The following is a 21,326-nucleotide window of genomic DNA, read 5'->3' on the forward strand; positions in this document are numbered from 1 at the left end:
ATACGCGTATAATTGGTCTGAGAATAAATGACTGCTGAATGACCAGGCATCTATAGCTCTCCCTCTAAGGCTCAAGCAATATAGTGGGAAAGGGAATGGAAAGAATGTAAGGGCCAGAGGAGGGGAGTGCAGAGCACTGCTGACTTCCGGGCATGACCAGGCTGTTGGACTATTTCATTCACAGCAGCTGTGATGACCTGCACAAGGTTGAGCCTGCCATCCTGTCATAGGGGTGGGAAGGGCTTATAGGTCCCATCCCTCCCCGAGGACTTATACAGTCCATGACTGATGGACGATGGAGCAACATTGTCTTTTTTGCTCTTATAAACAAACCTTCACCAATGTTCCTGTTAAAAAGCACTAATGAAAATCACTGGTGAGATCAAAGTGGGGTGGGATAGAAAGGGAGGTGAGGGGGTCACTTGGGAGGAGGAGGGGAATCAGTGCCAGTGGGAGAGGGTACAAGAAAGTAAGGGAGGCAAATATGATCAAAATATACTCTGTACAGTATGAAAATGTCATAATAAAACACATTATGAATTGATATATGCTAATGAAAGATAAATGAAGCTTAAAGTTGGGGGAGGGCTGGAGTGATGGCTCAGTGGTTAAGAGTAAGAAAATGATGCACTTCCAGAAGACCTGAGTTTGATTCCCAGCACCCACATCAGATAGCTCACAGCCACCTGTAACTCTAGCCCCAGGGGGTCTACCTCCTGTGGACTCTGGGGGCATCTGACTCCCACGTATACCCCTGATGTGCACACATATACATCATTTAAAGCCATAAAATCAATTTTAAAACTTAAAAAAAAAAGTTGAGAGGAGAGCATTTCATCATCATAACAAAACACAGCTCAGCTTTAGGAAATGTGGTACCCCATTATATGACATGGCTAAATCAAAGATTCTCAAATGAGCAGCTGCAAAGAGCAATGCAATCAAGGGCTGATGACCTTGGTCTCTGCTCTCCCGGGGAATCTGATACTGTCAAGCCCTGAGCTGCTCAGAGAGCCCACATTAACTCGGCAGCCTCTAAAAGATCCTTGGTCCCGGGGTAGTCACTCCAGCCATTGGACTGCACAGGAAACATGCAAAGTAGTTTGCTCAAGCCAGCAAATAACATGTGCACTTTTTCTAATGTGAAAAAATAAAGGCAGTTGGCCTCTCCCAAAGGGATTCTGATATCTGTGAAAAGACCTGGCCCGTTCCAGCAGACTACAGGGCTGAAGGTAACTCTGGAAAGTAGGGGAGAGGGCACAGTTGCTCTGTGGGGCAAAGGGTGTCACTATGCAATTGACCTTTGAGAGCCATGAGCACAGCCAGCCTACCCACACATTAGTCTTACAGCTTGTTTAGCTACTTGGAAAACCACACTGTAAAGGTTAAAGCCTGAAAAAATAAACCTTTGTTTCCAATGAATCTCTTGACCAAAGTGGACTTTGAGAAGCATGTGTCTGGAACCTGATCACCAGCTTCCCATTTAAACCCAAGTGGACTAGGGACTTGCAGTAAATGCCGAAAGCTCTCCAGGTGACAGCGATATACTCTGCTCAGTGTTGTGAAAGGAGGGGTCTCTTTTTGTAACCACCAAGTTCAAAGCCAGGATCAGCATTAAAACAAAACAAAACCAACCAACCCAAGCAAACAAACAAACTTGCCTTGTAATTCAGCCCCATAGGGTCTCTACAGATCCCCCAGAGCAGAGCTGAAGTTAAAGACAGTGGTGACCGCCAGGCTTGGATGCTGGAAACTAAACTCAAGTCCTCTGCAATAGCAGCATGTGCTGTAACCACTAAGCCATCTCTTTACCCCCTCAAAAAGGCTTTGAAGTATCTGTGAAGTTTCGTTTATTGATCTAGGTAGAGTGTGTGTGTGTGTGTGTGTGTGTGTGTGTGTGTGTGTGTGTATGTGTGTACATGCACGTGAGTGTGTGGATACTTATGATACTTACAGTTTGAACTGTCTTTTACATGCATGCCATATTTCTATTAAAAATTATGTATTTCAAAACCTCTTACTGACCTGCTGTGTCTTTTTAAAAAAGATTTATTTTTATGTATATGAGTGCTCTATCTGCACGTACAACTTCATACCAGAAGAGGGCATAAAGATCCCACTGTAGATGGTTGTGAGCCACCATGTGGTTGCTGGAAATTGAACTCAGGCCCTCTGGAAGCCAGTGCTCTTAACTGCTGAGCCATCTCTCCAGCTCCACCCTCCTCCCTTTTTAAAAAAGATTCATTTATGTATTTATTTAATGTACCTGTTGTGGTTCTTATTTATTTCTCCTATTACCTGTTCCATGCCCCAATTTCTTTTTCTGGTCTTCCTAATACACTTCAAGGAGAGGGTTGTTCTACTTCTTGAATCTTGTTTCTTAGAAAGGGATTCAATTTTTTTTTCTCAGAAGAATGTAATCTTTCAAAACTTGTTAATAAAGCTTTGCCTGCTTCCCCAGCTCTACCCACTTCTTGTGCCTGGGGCTCTGGATGGCCTTGACTGTAGCAAGCTCTCTTTGCTTTGATAGCCCTGTACAATGCTGCTTGAACTCCATGCCACAAGGCAACACTGTAAAGAAGCTGAAAGCAGAGAGAATATCAAGTACCGCAGGTAGGAGAGTTTTATGTGTAATTATCTACACATACACACACACACACACACACACAGAGAGAGAGAGAGAGAGAGAGAGAGAGAGAGAGAGAGAGAGAGAGAGAGAGAGCTTTCCTCACATTTCAGAGTCATGTGGCAATAATAACAGAAAGAATGGCCCGTGGCCTGGAATTCCGACATGCTTCCACAGGGGTATCTATTTAAAAGTAAATTATATTATCTTCTTCCCCACTCATTACACCCTTCTGTTCTCTAAGGTGCAACCACATAAGAAAAGGCAAGATTCCTAAGAATGACAGCAGTTATTATATTGCCAAAGATGAAGCCTTACCTCATTCAGTGCACACATCCGAGCAATGGAGCCGATGTTGTTGGTGATGGTGACCAGTGTGGCACGGGCGAGGTCTTCCTTGCTGATGGACTCTCTCTTTTCTTTACTCATCATGTTGCCAAAGCTATGTAGGAAATATCAGTGAGAGTATTCAAAGTCACCCCCAAGCTTCCACCAGGGTACTCTGGGAAGCACTATGAATAATCCTGTTCAAACTCAATGACCTGTCTTTGCTATCATGGTTTATAAGCAGACAGTATTACACTATGAATGGCCGGCTGCCCACTTCTTAACAAGGGACAAAGCAGTGTGACTATTAATGGGGAAGAAACTTGTAATGCTTCTAGCTATCTGGACAAGAACGGAACAAGGGAAACTGTGGCATTTTCCAGAACCTTCTTTCAAAGTTGCCTTATTTTAAGCACAAGTGGTAACTGTCTTGGTGCTTCATTAAGGACAGGTGGTCAAGTCTGAAATCTGACATGACAGATATTTACACCAGGCTGGTAGGCTGGCATTTATTTTAAAAAAAAGAAAAAGAAAAAGAAAACTAGATGAATGGCCAGGGTGGACAGCCTGCCTTGTGTGGATTCTCTACAGCTCCTAGCCACTTAGTCTCTACCTTGATGCTACAGCAGATCCTTGAAGGCCAAATCGTTCATAGTCTCCTCCGTAAATGTCCTTCACCAGCTTATCAACATTGGTGCTGTCGCCTTTAGCTGCCATCTCCAGAGCTTCTTCAAAGGTCTCACAACCAGTCAGCAAGCAACACAGGCCTAGGAATGTCCCGCCTCCAAGACTGAAGGACAATAAGGTTGATTTTTTTTTTTTAATTTTTGCTTTGTGATATGCCCATCCAAGTCCCCAGCTACAGCAAGACTATGCGGGTTCAGAAAAACGCGGGAAAGCGAAGGAGCACTTTGTCGGAGAGCAGCGGGCATCTGAATCGAAGTGCTGGAGTCAGAACAAAACTCGAGGGTAGACTGGATAAGAAAAGTGGGCAGTGGTTAAGATCAAATGTCAAGAAAAACTTGCCCCTGAATTTGAGAATAGCTCTGAGAAAGACTCTCACTGATTTCTGTTGTGAGACCTTCAGCTAGCTGCTAGCCTACATGCTTCATTCAGTCTGCACACCTACGAAAGGGGCCAAGCCATGGCTTGTTCTGTTTGGAGAGTCTGAGAGCAGCACATAGCCAAAGAAACGGCTGGTGTTAGAACACCGTGTGCAACTAAATGCAAGTACACGGGAAAGAAATGGTGTGCGCATAGTTCACAACTATAGAGCCAATCATGGGATGGCAAACTTGGCTCCTGACTGTCCCAGCATGTCCCCCAAAAGGCTGCCTTCCCTGACCCTGCTTCTCTACAGTAATCATCTCATCCTACCTCAGAAACTTTGAGAGTAAAACTACTATCTACCTAATAAAAGAATGCTTTCTACTAGTCTTTAGGAAAGGGTCTTGCTTACTTCCAAATACCACCCACTAGTAAGAATAAAAAAAGGTCACAAAATGGTTCCAAATGCTGGAAGTATGCTTTCAAAGCTTTCCACTGTCTTGGAGGTTATGGTTCCAAAATAGACCTTGCTGCCAAACTTAGAAAATAATTATAGTAGTTGAGAATAAAATTAATTAGATATCAATATCCAAGCTACCTGGTGTCATGAAAACCCAATCCAGGGAAATAACTACCATTAGGGAAGTCATGGTAAGAAAGGGGACTTTAGTTCCCAACTGCTGGCAAAGGCTTCTCTCTGATTTACCATGCATGATAAATAGAGAAGAGCTTGCTGCTCATATCAATCGGTTCTGAAGCTTCAAAGAGCCACTAATTCTGGGAAAAAAAATTGCATTTGATCACCAGCTTTTAATTCTAAGGGGGAAAATTAAGTTGAGATTAAAGAAGAAAAGAAATGTATGGCAAATTATACTGATTATCAATAATTACCAAGAAGATACCAGATTATAGACAAGGACGTAGCTTTTACATATTGTCTTCATAATAAAATTGTATCATAGTCTCAGACTTTGGATCTAAAAGAAAAAAAAAAAAAACCCTTCAACTCAAGAGTTCTTTTTCCAAGGGCCATTTAGGTGTTGATGTGCACCACCAGCAAAAACTACCCAACTCATGGGTCTGGCATCACAAGGAAACAGATAGGCACACATACAAAAAGAAAGTCTACCTTCATATACACACCAAACCCCACATGAATGTGTTTAATGAGAACACTTGTTGGTTTGTGTGCTGCCGACATTTTCTTGTTTGCTCCCTGTATACTTAAAAAAAAAAAAAAAATCTTGGTTCCCATTTTTAGCTTTGACAGTTTTTGTCTCTGATAATCTTCTTTGAACATTAGGCATCCACCCTGATCAAGGCATTCAACCACCAACTCCAGATGTAGGCAACTCAAGAGACTGGCTGACTTAGAAAGAAGGCAACTCATCAACTGATGTGTTGGTGTAACTGGAAATGGGGTACGACTAGAAAATGGTGAGTGATTCCAGATCAAAAGCTGGATGGGAAAGCAGGCATGCATCTGGACAGCTGGTGTGCTGCTGACAGGAGAGAGGAATGCAAGGTCACAGAAGAGCCAAGAGTCTCGAGCACTTGTCATTACCCTCAACCTTCATATTTAGTCGAGAAATGTTCTTGCTCACAAGCAGATACATCTGTCTGTTTCCACAGACATGCAGAAAAGTCCTCAGTATACCAGAGAAAAATTATATAGATAGAAAAGGGCACTGGATATTATTATTCAGCAGAGTGAGATGAAATCTTCAGTTTCTCATTTTAGTAATTGAATTGGCAATGCCTACAGAGCAATGGACATTGATGGGCATCAGTGTAAATTCCTGAATGACCAAGGGAGAGGCACTGTTCCTTCCACTTAAGTTCCAGAATTACTTTCTTCTTTTAACAGCCTACACATGGTAACATTACCTAGAAAGTACTTTTGCAGTACTTTCTAATTTTCAGACTGAGAACTGGACTTGTGTCACTACAGGGAAAAATGATTGTCCCCAATCTAGAAAGCAGTGAAGGTACACAACAGCAACCATTTAAAACATGTAGAAGAAAATGGCTGTCATGAAATGACATGGCGTCTTACAAACACTGGTGCAGCTCCCAGCCTGGGGTGTGAGTATGAAGACTTGATCTAAGAGAATCCCTGACATTCACTGGCCAGCACATCTGGCCTACTAGAACTGGTGAGCTTCCAGGTTCGGTGAGAAACCTTGTCATGTATTTGTACCAGTACACACGTGTATACACACACACACACACACACACACACACACACACACACACACCACACACCCCAGGACTTGGAAGGCTATGGCTGATGTATTTTGTGGAAAATTCAAGGCTAGTTTTGGCCTCATAGTGAGACACTCCCTCAAAAAACAAAAAATGAAATGAAATGAAGTCCAAAATGAAATCTACCAAAAAACAACAACAAAATGCTTACAGGGAAAATATAAGAAAAAAAAAAAAATGAACAAAAACCTGGAGTTACAACTCTCAGTTTATAAGAGAAGCAACAATACTTGAAGTTTACACAATTTGCTTATATCAATGGTCCTCACTGAGGCAGCTCAGTGGTAGAGAGCTTGCTTAATACCAATGGTCCCCAAAGTGTGTCCCATATACTAGTTCCCATCACTGATCCTAAGTGTTTACATCTGACGTTTTCTAACACACCTGTAATACCAGCACTTGGGAGACTGAGGCAGGAGGATCATAAAGGGTATTCCTCAACATCTGGGGTTTGTAGGCATTATTCCATCTGTGAAGAAGCCACACCCACAATTAGCTCCATCACAGCTTCTCAAGATGATACAGATCCCTGGAGTCAGCACATCTGAGAACGCATCTGTGACGTCATTCATTAGCTATTGTGAATGGTTCAACAAAAGTGTTAAGTATTTCTAACCACGGAAAATGTGTAGCTTGTTATTACCTTGAGAGCAGATTTACCAATTCAGTGACTCCTGGGAGAAGAAGTCTGTAGCTGTTGTAAAACTTACACCTTTGCCAGGAAAGCACTCTCTAAGGAAAGACCTGCTTAGCTCAGGTATTCGTGTCTTGATCCTCCTGCTGGTCCTAAGGAGACCATGGGATCCGTGTTTGTTCCTGGGCAAGCAAGTAAGCTACTGTAGTCTCAAAGAAAGCATGTATGCAGTGCACATTATAGGAATCATAGTGCACATCTTTAATCCCAAGCACTCAGGAGGAAGAGACAGGTAGATCTCTGTGAGTTTCCGGTCACCCTGGTTTACACAATGCATCCCTGGCCAGCCAGAGCTACATAATAATAATGAATAATAGTAAGTAAAATGAAAATTAAAAAGCAGGAAAGGTGTGCATCTGGGAGCAGTTTATAAGCATAACAGATACTACGTTCAGAGCCCGTGCCGACTTCAGCTGGAGTGTGTGCATGCACCTGGGTTTCCCAACTGTAGCACTATTGATATTTGGGACTCCGTGTATCTTTTGCTGTTGGAAGAGCTCTCCTATGAATTACAGAATTTTATCAGTATCCCTGACTTTAACCTGCTACATGCTTATAGTATGTCCCACCTCCAACCGTAAAAACTAGAAATCTCTTCAGACACTGGGTAACATCACTTTCTCCTGAGAACACTGATTCACACAGTTCCACCACAATTCATAAAAATACACTAAAAGGACAGATCCTTCCTCCCACGGTGAAGAGCGCTGCTGCAAAGGTTTCACGCACTGCAAACGCACTCCCTCCACCCCAAAGAAAGCAACCATAACACCCTTCGTGGCAGAAATGAGGACTCTGGGGCCCAGACAAGTAGTGTGCCACCTTCATTTGCCATGCACAATGGTTTCAACACCATATCTATGTGGCAGCAGTGCTTTTTAGTCTCTCTAAAAAAGGGGGGCGGGGCTTGTGGTTTAGCAAGTTGGAGGAATGTTTCATTCCAAATCAGCTTAATGTTGCTCATAGTGGGCTTTCTTAATGACACTTGACAACAGAGCCTTTTGCCATGTGGAGCTCTCCATTAACTGGAAGCTGAGCCTGCTTGCCCTTCATGGGTCTTAGAGTGCATGTATGGGAAAAAAAAATCCTCAAAGTATTCTGACCAACTGGGGTCATGGGGCTGTGTTCCTGTGCCCTGCGTTCCAAAATTCCTACCAGCTTACTGACTATCCACTCCTTGCTTACAAGAAAAGAGAAAAAAAACATTTCTTTTTTCTTTTTCCTTTTTTTGGAGCTGAGGATCGAACCCAGGGCCTTGCGCTAAATCCCCAACCCATAAATTTTTGCTTTTTTTTTTTTTTTTTTGGTTTTTCAAGACAGGGTTTCTCTGTGTAGCTTTGCACCTTTCCTGGATCTCACTCACAAAGATCCGCCTGGCTCTGCCTCCCGAGTGCTGGGATTAAAGGCCTGTGCCACCACCACCGAGCTGGAAAACCATTTCTTGTACGTCTCTTTGATGGTTGGAATGATACACTATTTCAAGCCATCTTTCCTGTCTTAACACCAAGAAGGTTCCCAGAGGAAGTTTCTCTGAAGCATCTCTGACCACCCCAGTTCCCATCCCTGTCCCAACCTGTCTTCTATCAGGCTTGCAGTCCTGGGGGTCCCTTAAGCACTCAGTACACCTAGTTAGGATGTGTACCATCCCCCTTCTCCACCAGAGCAGGACCTCCAGCAGACAAAGACCGTATGTTATCAACCTTTACATGAATCATCCTCTACTCCTCTACTGCCTCATCCAAAAAACTGGTCATGGTGGCTCATGCCTAAACTCCCAGCACTCAAGAGACAGGGGTAGAACTTTGAGTCCGAGGCTAGCCTGGGCTTATACTCTAAAGCTTTAGGGTAGCCTTAACTACAAGTGTCCAAAAAAGAAACTAAAACAAATATCCAATAAAACACCCTTGTGGTTAGTACAGGAGCCCAACATATTTCTTTTAAAAACATATCCAATGTAAACAATCTTTTACTATGTACTGCTCATCAAGAAATAGGTGGAGTTTTAGCATAAAGAGGCTCTCCTAGTCGAGAGCATGATTACCTGGTCCCAGTAACTCGTTTGTAGTTGTCCTTGGAGTACACTGCTAGAATGCTGACACCTGAGCCCATGTTAACCAGCAACATAGGGTATGGGTTATCAAGGCAGTATGGCTTCTTTTGACACAACTCAGGATTTGTGGGGTTTTCAAAATAGTAACACTCTGGCTTGCCGTTGAAGCCGACCGAGTCAACGTAAAGGAGGCCCTGAATCAAACAGTCCAGTTCATCCAGCTTATGCAGCTGCAGGTCCGCAATCTGCAAGAGAACAGAACCCTGTTAGATGCCACAGACCATGTTGGGAGGAGCCTAGGAAGTGTGTGCTATCTGTAAGCTTCATGTTCAAAGCAAAGAAATACTCTTGGACCCCTAAATTGTGAAACCAACAGTCACTGCCAGAAAAATAGCTGTGCTACAAGAACAAGAGCTTGCCAGATTCTTGGGAAAGCACCCATTAGCTTGTGTGACTGATGGTCTGAATACGGGCTCTTCTTGTCTTAATGCTGAGAACCTGTGAGTGTGGTCTGATTTGGAAAACAGATCTTAGCAGATGTGAAACTTGAAGAAATCATTGCAGGTCGTCTGGATGAATCCTAATTCCAATGACAAGAAATACATGTAGGAAAGGTGTGAGAAGCCCAGAGGATTAAGGCTTCTGAAGAAGGCGGCAGAGATCTGAATGTTGCACCATGGTCTATGGGAGGCCAACAGCAAGCAGGCACCAGGAAAGGCAAGCAGTGTAAATGCCCCGTGGCCTCCACAGGATTGTGTCGTTGCCAATGCTCTAAGGGCCACTGGCCTCAAGAACTTTGATGGAAGGAATGTCTGTCGTTGTAAACCACCAAATTTGTGGTAAGTTGTTACAATAGCCAAGAGAGGTTAGTGAATTCGAATATTGAGAAGCTAACAAGAATCCTGCATATCCTTGACAGAATATGGGGTCCAAAAGGCCTGGGAATGGATGGAGCAGAATTCCCTGGAACCCACGAAGCCTCTTCCCACACTTGGCTCTAGAGCAGATGGACCTGGCTTTGAACTCTACGTCTAAAACTTACTTAACTGAGATGATATGGGGTAAGTTATTTAGCTTCTCAGTGTTGCCGTGAAGATTTCATGATAGTCACATACTATCTGCACAGCGCTCTCCACACACACAGGACTTACTAGCTGGAGTGGCCCAGGAGCGTCCTTTCAGAAATCTATGAGGTAAAACTTCCCCTTGTTGGGGATAAAAAGAGAAGGTGATGAACTATGTGTGATATAAAGGTAGAAAGGAAGACTATTTTGGAAAGGAAGCAGGTCAGCCAGAGGCAAGCAGGGAGTGGGACACTGTGGGAGGGAGGTGAATATGAACAGACAAACGCCCTCCACCTTTTAGGTACAGAGGAAAAAGGGGAATAGACCTGGCTGTAGGTGGTCTGAGCAGCAGCTAGTGGCCACTCTACATCCTCAAAAGTTTAATAACTAATATCACTGCCTATGCTCCAAGGTGGTGATCATTTCCCCTGGACAAAAACAAAAAAAGCAAAGGACTAGGGATGTAGCTCAGCAGTAGCATGCTTGTACAGCATTTATGCAGCCCTGGGTCGACCGCCAGGACTGCAAAAAAACCCTAAAACTAAACCATCACCAGCATGAAACGCAACCAATGAAGAAAGATACCATTTAATTTCCACACACACACACACACACACACACACACACACACACACATATGCATATACACGCACATACACAGAGAAACAAACAGACAAACACACACAAAAAACAAACAAACAAAAAAACCAAAGCCCTATGAGGCTAGATTTGTGGCACATGTCTGTAATCCCAACACTGATGATGTTGATATAGGAACATCATGAGTTTAAGACTGGCCTTGGCTATTCAGCTGCTTTTAAATAATAATAATAATAATAATAATAATAATAATAATAATAATAATAACCAAGAAAAACAAACACTATCACCACCAAAAATACACAAACAGGTTCTATTAGCATTACTCAGCGGTTAAAATAAGTTAGGTAAATTTCCACAAGTGACACACTGGCAACTAAGCAAATATCTCATGGTGACTATTTTCATCTTATCTGCCTCTATTATTTATGGGGCCTGGAAAAAAAAAAAAAACCTGCACAAGTGCTAGATAGATTTTGATATTCTGCTAAAGCTAATAAAAAGCTAGATCTAGATGGTTCAGGCAGTAAAGACTGGAGTTTGGGTTCCCCAGCACTCATGTTAAAGATCTAGACATATGGCTTCAAACCTTACAATCCTCACTGGAGCTTGCTGGCTGGATAACCTCACTAAGTCTGTAAGCTCCAGGTTTAGCAAGAGACCTCGCCTCAGGAAATACGGTGAAGAGCAATAGTGTGTGCAATATGGCTCCCCCACCCATACATCTCACACACAGACAAGAACACGAATACATACACATAACAGCCACAAGGAAATGTGACTTTGTGTCATTCGTCTGATTTTTCTATTTAACACACCGATGGAATCTAAACCTGCACTGCAGAGTTAGACTAGGTCTCCAGAGAGGTGACAGAAATATTCTTGATATGTGGGAATAAGCATTCTAAGTGACCCAAAGCAAATGCATCCCATAAATGTTTCCAAAAACATCACTTTTATCAAGTGAAACTTTTAAATGAGATACACAATTTACATTTTTAGAGGGCAATGCTGTGGGTCTAGAACTATCCTGAGGCCTGGAAAACTATAGGGGGACATAAGAGGGGTACATATTATGTCCTCTGTCTTCTGTAGTTCCATAAACTGAAGCCGGCAGCTCTGGTCATTGTCTTGTTTTACCTCAGATGTGCCTTGGCACCGTGCTAAAGTCTGCCCTTAATCACTGCTTAATAAACACTTAGTAAATGAACAGGGAAAGCTGTCGCCTCATGGGTCACTCCAGGCTGAAAAGCGGCAATTTCATCAGCCAATCTTGAAAACATAGGTTCGCCTGCTTAAATATTAATCACAGGCTCATCAACAATATTGACAGCCATTCCCAGAGCCAACATCATAAATATGGACATGGGCGATCTGTCCATCTGGTGCCCTGAAACTACCCCCTGGGGGCGTGGGGAGAAAAGCCTGTCAAGAGAAGTGAACTAAACACATACAACTTTGATCTGAAACACTGTGATGTCATCTTTCCCTTCAGAATGATTTCCCCAAATACAGCATGAGTAGGAAGCACATATCTCTCCTATACTTCTTTTTAGTGTTTTTGGAGCCTAAGGTTATTAAAACCCCAAACAAAGGGAAACACAAGAGTCACTTTTATAGAGACCTTAGGAAGAAGACCCTAAGGAGAAGAGGTTCCCAGGGGCAAATGAGATTTCCAAACGGGAAATCTGAAACTCAGGATGCTTTACAGTTTGTCTGTACAGCTGAATTTACTTTGGGGAAAGCCGAAAACCTATCCTTCTGATTCCAGGTACCGAGAAATGCTTTCCATGGGCTGGAGTTTCCTTCTACAAGTGGTCGGGACAGAGATACCAAAGGGGAGGGTAAGAAAACAAAGGAGCCATCGACTGGCTAAAGGTAACGGAATGCTGAGGACTGTGTCAACAAGACAGTCTGTTCACATCGACAGTTCACCTTCAGCCATGTGGCAATGGAGTACCAGCCTTTCAATGTTTATACACTGGCAGCTAACTAGCTGTTTTTTATTTTGCACATTGTAAGCCAAGAAAACACACCTGTGTTTTATCCTTTCTTAGCAATTTATTTATAGCTGCTATGGTTTAGATACTGTGTTTTTGTTTTGTTTTGTTTTTTCCCCTCAAGAGTGCATGTATTCGGAGCATGGTTGCCAGAGTGGTAATGAGTTGGTAGAACTTTCCCCAAGTGGCCGTCAATGGCACATCCTACCCTAAAAAGAAGCTGACTGAGTTTTCTGAGTCACTCTTGCCAAGAGAGTCCACTCCACACCCAAGTCATCATTCTGTTGGACTTTTAAAGTCTGGTATGCTGGCCTTGGGAAGACTGAGACAGGAGACCAGCCTAAACTAAAGACAGAGCCTATCTATAAAAAATAAAAAAGTTCAAGGTCCAAAACTAATAAACCTTTATTTTTTTTTTCTTCCTTTAAGAGAGAGCCTAGCCAGGCAGTGGTGGCACTCAGCTTTAATCCCAGTACTTGGGAGGCAGAGGCAGGAGGATTTCTGAGTTTGAGGCCAGCCTGGTCTACAGAGTGAGTTACAGGTCAGCCTGGTCTACACAGAGAAACCCTGTCTCCAGAGACCAGAGAGACAGAGAAAGAGACAGAGAGAGAGTCTAGACTAGGTGACCTTGCATTCTTGAACTTCCTGCCTCACTTCAGAAGTGCTGGACTTACAGTCATGAACCATTATGCCCAACTACACCTTTCTTCATAAAGTTTGATTGCCTGAGACATTTTATTATAGTAACCAAAAGTTGGCTAATAAAACAGTCATGTATAGCTTAATTAAAAGGATACATTCTGAGAAATGTGTTGTTAGACAATTTCATCACTGTGCAAATAGCATGGGCTGTACTTACACAAACTAAGACAGTATAACATTCCTAGACAATATAATCTTTGGACCTTGAACTTCTTTATTTTTTATAGATAGGCTCTGTCTTTGTAGTTTAGGCTGGTCTCCTGTCTCAGACCTCAATACCAAACATTGGTATGCAGCACATGGCTGCATATGTTCTAATCCTGATCTTAAATGGGCCTTGAATGATGACAAATTTGAACTATCAGAGTCAGCAATCATGCCATGAAGCTTCCACTGGTTTGAACATAGCAGACTAAGCAAGGTGTAAAGCAACAATCCGCTCTAGGAGCAAAATCCTTGGTCTGTAGCATTGACTAATTCCCATGGTATAAATAGGTCTGACCAAGGCCAATTGCAAAATCCCAACCTATCTTCACTAAATGCAGAGGGAGCAAGAGATGTATGTGTCCAGGAGCCTTTTAAAGCCAGTAAAAGTGGGCTCCAGTTCCTCATACTTGCAACTCTTAGCACTTTGGGAGTCTGAGGGATTTTGCAAATTCCTAATTCATGGTGGGGGATGGAGGAGAATCCAGCAAACTGCCCTGTGACTCCCCAAGTGCACTGCAGCACACCCTGCCCCCTACCACATAAATAAATGCAGGTTTCTTTTTTATTTTTTAATGTGAAGTGAATCTTGGCTTGGTATTGGGGCAGAATTCTGAACTACATGGTATAAGGCAAAGAAGTGATCTCAGCATTGATGACTATCTAAAGTATATCAGTTCTGAAAACATTTAAAGGTGCTCTATGTCCTTCACTATATGCAACCAATTAAATATCTAACCAATATTTAATTCATTATGCAGCTAGACAAGCACATCCATCTCAGTATCAAATTTGCCTTCATTTTTAATAAGGGTAAAAATTATATGCATACCACATAATTGTTTTTAAAATAAATTTGTTATGGCTGGAGAGATGGCTCATTATTTAACAGTGTGCACTACTCTTGTAGAGGACCCAAATATGGTTCCAAGCATCCACATCCCACAGTTCACAATGGCTTCTAACTCCGGCTCCTGGGGATTAGAGTCCTCAAGTCTCTACAGGTATCAGCACTCACATGCTCATACCCAACCCCTTCCACACGCAAATACACATAATTAAAAATAAAACAAATCTTTAAAGATAGAATTGATTTATGGTCAATTCACTAAATGTTTGATTTGAATACCTATGTTACACACTTATATACCTGGGATTGTATAAAAACTTCTTGGGGGTTGGAGAGATGACGCAGCAGTTAAGAGATGACTCAGCAGTTCAGAGCACTCACTGCTAAAGCCCCAGGCTCCTTCCATTCCCAGCACCCACGGGGCAGCTCACAATCATCTGTAACTCCAGTTCCAGGAGATCCAGCACCTTCTCCTAGCTTCTGAGGGCACCAGGGACACATGTGGTACACAGACATAAATACAGACAGAACATCCACAGACATAAGTAAATAAACAAACAAATGAATATTAAAATTTAAAAAGTTACAACTTTTTTCTTGGGAAACAAGGAGTCATGAGCGGAGAGGTTCAAAAGGTCATCCTGAAGGTGCTGGTATCGGGGAGACACTTGAGGATCTCTGATGTGGGAGGAGGAACATGGTAGCTTAGCTGAAGTGGAGTGATGAGTCCATCACCACACTCCAGCACAGGTATTTGATAAAACGGCACACTCTCTCCTAAGAGTACCTGTCCAGCCTGACTGGAAGGGCTGTTGGCAAGAGTCACGTGAGATGGCTGCACAAAAGCACCTTAAAGACTACTCACGACCAGTAAAAGAACGCATGTTCTGCCTGGGGATACAGTTCAGTGGTAGAACACTGGCTTAGCACAGGTGGGCCCCGGCTTCAATCTCTAGTGCTACTTAAAAAATAACACAACTCCAGTCTACTCTTGAGTTAAAATACTTTGGAAACATTATTTCCTTCTGATGACCAAATTTTAGAGGGCAAAGATTCCATAGGTGCTAATATTGTATGCTAAATACAAGCAGGCTCATTTGCAAGAGGACTTCCTTGTTGTCTTTTTTTGTTGTTTTTTGTTTTTTTTTTTTTTGAAGACAAGGTTTCTCTCTGTAACAGCCCTAGCTGTCCTGGATCTTGCTCTGAGACCAGGCTGGCCTTGAACTCACAGAGATGTGCCTGCCTCTGCCTCTCGAGTGCTGGGATTAAAGGCGTACGCTACGGCCGCCCAGCTTCCTTGTTGTTTCAGGTTAGTTTGTCAACAATAACTAGTGAAGGGGCTGGAGAGGTGGCTCAGTGTTTAAGGGTGCTTGCTGCGGAGTTCAGCTCTCAGCACCCAAGTAACAAAGAGGGGTATGGTCCTGTGCATCCCTGTTATCCCAGCACTGAGTGGGCAGAGACAGGAGGATCACTGTGGGGCTTGTTAGCTCCAGGTTTAGGAAAGACCCTGTCCCAAAGGAAAAAGAGGATGGATAGAGAGTACTCGATACCCTCCTCTGGCCTCAAGTGCACCCACACACACAGGAGTATACCATCACAGACATGACACACATGCTCCCTTGATCTGACCCCAGCCAGTTCTGTATCACTCAACTACAGCAGAGAAAAGACATGCCAAATTATTATTTTTTTTAATGAGTAAAGTACAAATTCATGTTTTTGTTGTTTTCTTTCCTCTTTTATTTTTGGATTTTTTTTTTTTAATTTTGTTTTGTTTTGAGATGGGGTTTCACTATGTGGCCTTGACTGTCCTAGAACTACTTGTATTATCCACGCTGGCCTTGAACTCACAGAGATCCGCCTGCCTCTCTGCCTCTGCCTCTCTAGTGCTGCGATTACAGTTGGGTCCCCACCACAACAGACACAGATATATAATTCACTTCCCTTCCAGCACACTTTTAAGGACACTAGCTCCATGAGGCAAGTTATGACAGAAAAGGTTATCAAGCCCAAAGCAATTGCACATTAATTCTGAATTACAAATTATAATCGTCAGGATTCTTTTTCTGTTCACAAGAGAGACCTAACAGAAACCTGAGACAGATGAATGTTTTGTTTTGTTTTGTTTTTGAGACAGGGTTTCTCTGTAGCTTTGGAGCCTGTCCTGGAACTTGCTCTGTAGCCCAGGCTGGCCTCCAACACTCACAGAGATCCGCCTGCCTCTGCCTCCTGAGTGCTGAGATTAAAGGTGTGTGCCACCACCGCCCGGCAACTAATAAATATGATTAAATGGTTCACTTAGACAAGGGAGTTCATGTGTTCAAATTATTTAACTTTACCCTTTTCTCATGATTTTCCACCTAGCTTTTCACACTCTTCCGAGATTTTTTCTTTTTGTTTTTCCCTTGTGTATGTGTGTATGATGAAGGTACATGCTTGTTGGACACATGTGTGCCGGGGTGTGAAGTATGAACGTGTGTACAGACTTGAAAAGGACATAGGGTGCCTCCTATCATTCTCCACTTGATTCGCTCACCGAGTCTGGAGTCTACCACCTTGTGGCTAGGCTGAGAGCCAGCCAGCCTCAGCAATCCTCCTGCCTCTGACGCTCCCACCCACGGCTGGGGTTACAGATATGTGCAGCCACACCTGCTTTTCTTATACAGGAGCCGAGAAGATGAATTCAGTACCTTGTGTTTGCTCAGTAAGCACTCTGCCTGCTGAGGAATCTCCCCAGACCTCCTGGGGGAAGTCTGAACACTGAAACTCATATAATAAGAGCACCTTTCCCCTGACCTCACTCAGCCAAAGACTATTATCATATCCTATTCAAAGCATAGACCCACAGATTTTTTTAAAATAAACAATTAAAAGAATATCTTTTCGGTTGTTATTGTTTGTTTGTTTTTTTCCGAGACAGGAATTTTTCTGTGTTGCCCTGGCTGTCCTGAACTCACTCTGTAGACCAGGCTGACTTTCGAACTCACAGAGGTCCGCCTGCCTCTGCTTCCTGAGTGCTGGGATTTTAGGTGTGCACCACCACCTCCCGGCCAAAGAATATTTTCTAATGCCTACTAAGGTCAGCCTTAGGGTGAATAAAACTCGCATGTGTCCTCCTATATAGATGTGGACTTTTCCCTCTATAAATATTTTCTGTTGCTGAGACTATGCTGCATTACGAATATTCTTGCCAAAGTTAAGTAAACTATGAAGAAGCATGGCAGGAATGAAACATTAGAATTAGCAGATAAAACATCCTGCCACAAAACTAACTGTAATCTACATTGCTTCATGTTGTTATAAATAAGCAGGATTTATCATATGGAGTGTCATGTTTAAATAGTGGAATTTTTCATTGGCTTATCAGTGGCATGTACCACCTAACATTAATTTAATTTATTTAGGGGGGGGGGTGCCACAGTGTATGTGGAGATAAAAGGACAATGTACAAGAGTTGGTTCTCTCCTTCTACCATTAGGATCCTGGGGACCGAACTCAGGCTGCCAGGTGTGTTGACAAGCATCTTTACCATCTCACCGGTCCCCACTTAACATTAGACTAGGTTTTGTGTTCCAGCTTGCTACATCATTAATTTAGAAACAAATACATACCAATCATGAATTGACTTGAAGTCAGAAATAGTGACACATGCTTGCAATCCCAGCACCTGGGAGGCAGAGGCAGGAGGATTAAGAGTTAGGGCTACACTGTAAGATCCTGGCTCAAATAAGAAGCTTTGTTAGGACCATGATCTTAAATGTTAAATAAAAAAAACATATAGGGGCCGGAGGAATGGTTCAGTGTTAAAAGCACCAGCTGCTCTTCCAGATGACCCAGATTTGATTCCCAGACCCCATATGGTGGCTCACAATTGTTTGTAATTTAAGTCCCAGAGGATCTGACACTCTCTTCTGGCCTCCATAGACACTGGTACATAGACATACATGCAGGCAAAACACCCATACACATAAAAGAAAGGTAAAAAATAATAAAAATTTTGAATTAAAATTAAGAGACTCTATGAAACAGAAATAAAACTGAAATAGAGCCTTGTTCAATCAAAATTATCCTATAGAAGAGCCTAATTTAATGACTATCTCACCAGTTACAGTCTTTTCTGGTTATTCTAATTTGGAGAGAGAACATCTAACACTTCCTAAAAATGTAAGTGCATTTGCTAAATATATCTAGGATGCAGTCCTCACACCTAACAAGTGCTAACTATTCAGAGTGTGCTGAAGATTTTCCACTTGGGCCTGACACTCGAGTTCTGAAACTCCAAATGCAGTGATTCTGTACAATACCATGATTTCACACACATATGCTTTATTGTTGGGCCAACTGTTTAATACAGAGAGTAGTATATATCTTTTCTTACTTTATTTCTGTATGTATCTGTGTGTTCGTGTATGTTCGTGTGTGTTCGTGTGTGTGTGTGTGTGTGTGTGTGTGTGTGCGTGCGCGCGCGCCCATCGGATGGCCAGAAGACAGTGTTGGATTTCCTGGATCTGGAGTTACAATTGGTTGTGTGCTGCCTAGTGTGGGTGCTCAGATCCACACGTTGGTCCTCATGAATGAGTAGCAAGTATGCTTAACCTATAATTTATGGTATCCACGTAGCCCCTAGAGCTGTGGTTCTCACCCTTCCAAATGCTGAGACCCTTTAATATAGTTCCTAATGTTGCGGTGATCCCCCCAACCATAAAATTATTTCATTGCTACTTCATAACTGTAATTTTGCTGCTGTTATGAAATGTAATGTAAGTATCTGATATACAGGATATCTAACATGTGACCCTGTGGGAGTCTCCACTTATAGGTTGAAAATTGCTATCCTAGATTATATATTGAATCTTCCTAAGTCTTCAGCTTTCTATACTACAACACCTATGAGCTTGGACTCTGGACACCTATGTGCCTTAACACTTTCTAATCCATTTGCCTAAAATATCTGCATGGCCTAGTATTTATTACTTCTCCAGGTTTCTGTTTCAATGTTGCCTTATCACATCCCAGGACCCTCCCAACACTCTCCATCCTTACTTTACCTCTCTTTCTCCTTCATTTCACACACACACACACACACACACACACACACACACACACACACACACACACGCACACACACACACATTTTAATATATATAAAACATCTATGTACTTAATATATTGAATATTCACTTGCTTACATGATCACTGACCACAAGGTGGTCAAGAGATGTGTTTTGTGCATAACACTATTTTAGCACATAGGAGAGGCAGGATAAACTATGTGTTAGGTGGATGAATGGCCACACAGAAAGAAGGTGGCAGAGCCTATCCATCCTCACAAGCTTTGGATACAAGAACATCATTTATTCAGACAGGACACAGGAAGAAATCTTTCTCAATTCTGTCTTTACATTGGCCAAGACTTATCATGGAAACAGAAGACAGCCAGCCGCTGGTCCAATACCTCATGGAAACAGCTTGACCAAACAGCTTAGCCAAAACTCCAGATGTGCTCTAGTATGTTCATTAGGCTCCAAGCAACTGCCTGAAGGACAACATGACCTTTCTCAGTTCAGCACCTTAAGAAACGCACTTGCTCATGGCCAACACAGATTGAGTAACTCCTTCTCCTAGGGCATGAGTACACCCTGAGGAGGGATGGAGGCATGGCAGAGGTTGCATAAATCCATCAGGCCATCTTGGTTCACCTCAGGCTCTCCAGTGCACAGAGAAGTTAGCATGTACTGGAATGGAAGGCTTAAGGAACTGATCCCACTCCCACACAAAGGCAGCTCTCCTTCTGAATTAAAACAGGGGTTCAAGACCAGATCTTACCCAGCAGGCATTACTACACAAAAGTCTCTTAAGGGCCTGAAAGCTTTAGTTTCTTCACACAGTGTCAGAATGCTATTATCACTTCCAGTTCTTTTGTCCCCGGTGCCCTTCCCCTCCCCCCACATTGCCGCCATTGTTTGCAGATGATGAAATTGAGGCCCACAGCAGAAACATGTTTCAGCAAAAGCTACCAAGCAGGTAAAGGCAGAAACAGAACTAGAATTCAGGTTTAACCCCCACCCCCATCCCATCATGGACTTAAGTTCTCACATCCACGCTCCTTAACTTTTTTATTTCAAAACCGTTGGGTTACTGCGTCCCTTTGGTGGGGAAGAGAACCCCACCCATGAGTCATTGAAGTCAGTGGGCCATGTCACATTCTACAGCTGTGTAGGTTAGAATGACACAGAAGAAGGTGGTTAAAACCTGGAGCTAATCTGTCTCACCCAGGTTAGTGCTGTAGGACCGCTGCCAGGTTCTCTAGGAAGTTCCCACTAAAGGTTCGGTTTGTTCAGCTCGTGCACTGCAAGCCTGAGCCCTGGATTTTATCAGCAGCATCCCACCCACCCCCAAAATACTACTCACTGAGATCAGTGGAGTAAAACGTATCCCTTTTGATGACAAAATTTGCATCTTCCAGCTTTTTTAAATGCCATGCATGAATAACATGATCATTCATCACGCAATGATCACAGACTTTTCTACCAAGACTCAATTACATTTGTTCTGTGACCAAAAAAAAAAAAAAATGCAGGAGTCTGCATTGCAGGCTTGGAACAGTACATTTGACGACGCATCTCACTGGGTTTTCCACTTTGTGAGATGATCAATCCTAACATCCTCTAACCTTTCCTTCCCCTATGTTCAAGCACGAGACAGACTTACACTTGTTCCTTACTTTTATGCTCACCTAGTCAGTAGAGAGCTTACTGTCTTGACTGACGAGATGGAGAAATTAGAACACAGATGTTAAGGGGTTGCCTAACAGAGGGGGAATCTGGGCTGAATGTTACTTCTCCATATCTAATACTCAGCACTGGACACCTTAAAATGATATTCAATGATGAAGGA

General features: G+C 42.8%; 1 protein-coding gene across 3 annotated transcripts in view; it reads right to left on the reverse strand.

Moving 5' to 3' along the window:
- Pank1 (pantothenate kinase 1) overlaps positions 1-21,326 on the reverse strand; it is a 66,532-nt gene that overhangs the window by 7,133 nt on the left and 38,073 nt on the right. For 2 of the 3 annotated variants that reach the window (XM_036167115.1, XM_036167128.1), the window contains exons 3-5: positions 9,001-9,254; positions 3,567-3,743; positions 2,945-3,068 (exon numbers count right to left, since the gene is read on the reverse strand). In XM_036167115.1, coding sequence (XP_036023008.1) covers positions 2,945-3,068; positions 3,567-3,743; positions 9,001-9,254 — 555 coding nt within the window. The remainder of the gene's footprint in view (positions 1-2,944; positions 3,069-3,566; positions 3,744-9,000; positions 9,255-21,326) is intronic. The other variant, XM_036167123.1, reaches the window with a different exon arrangement.

The sequence above is a fragment of the Onychomys torridus genome, chromosome 1 (genome assembly GCF_903995425.1).
Source record: "Onychomys torridus chromosome 1, mOncTor1.1, whole genome shotgun sequence".
Lineage (NCBI taxonomy): Eukaryota > Metazoa > Chordata > Mammalia > Rodentia > Cricetidae > Onychomys > Onychomys torridus.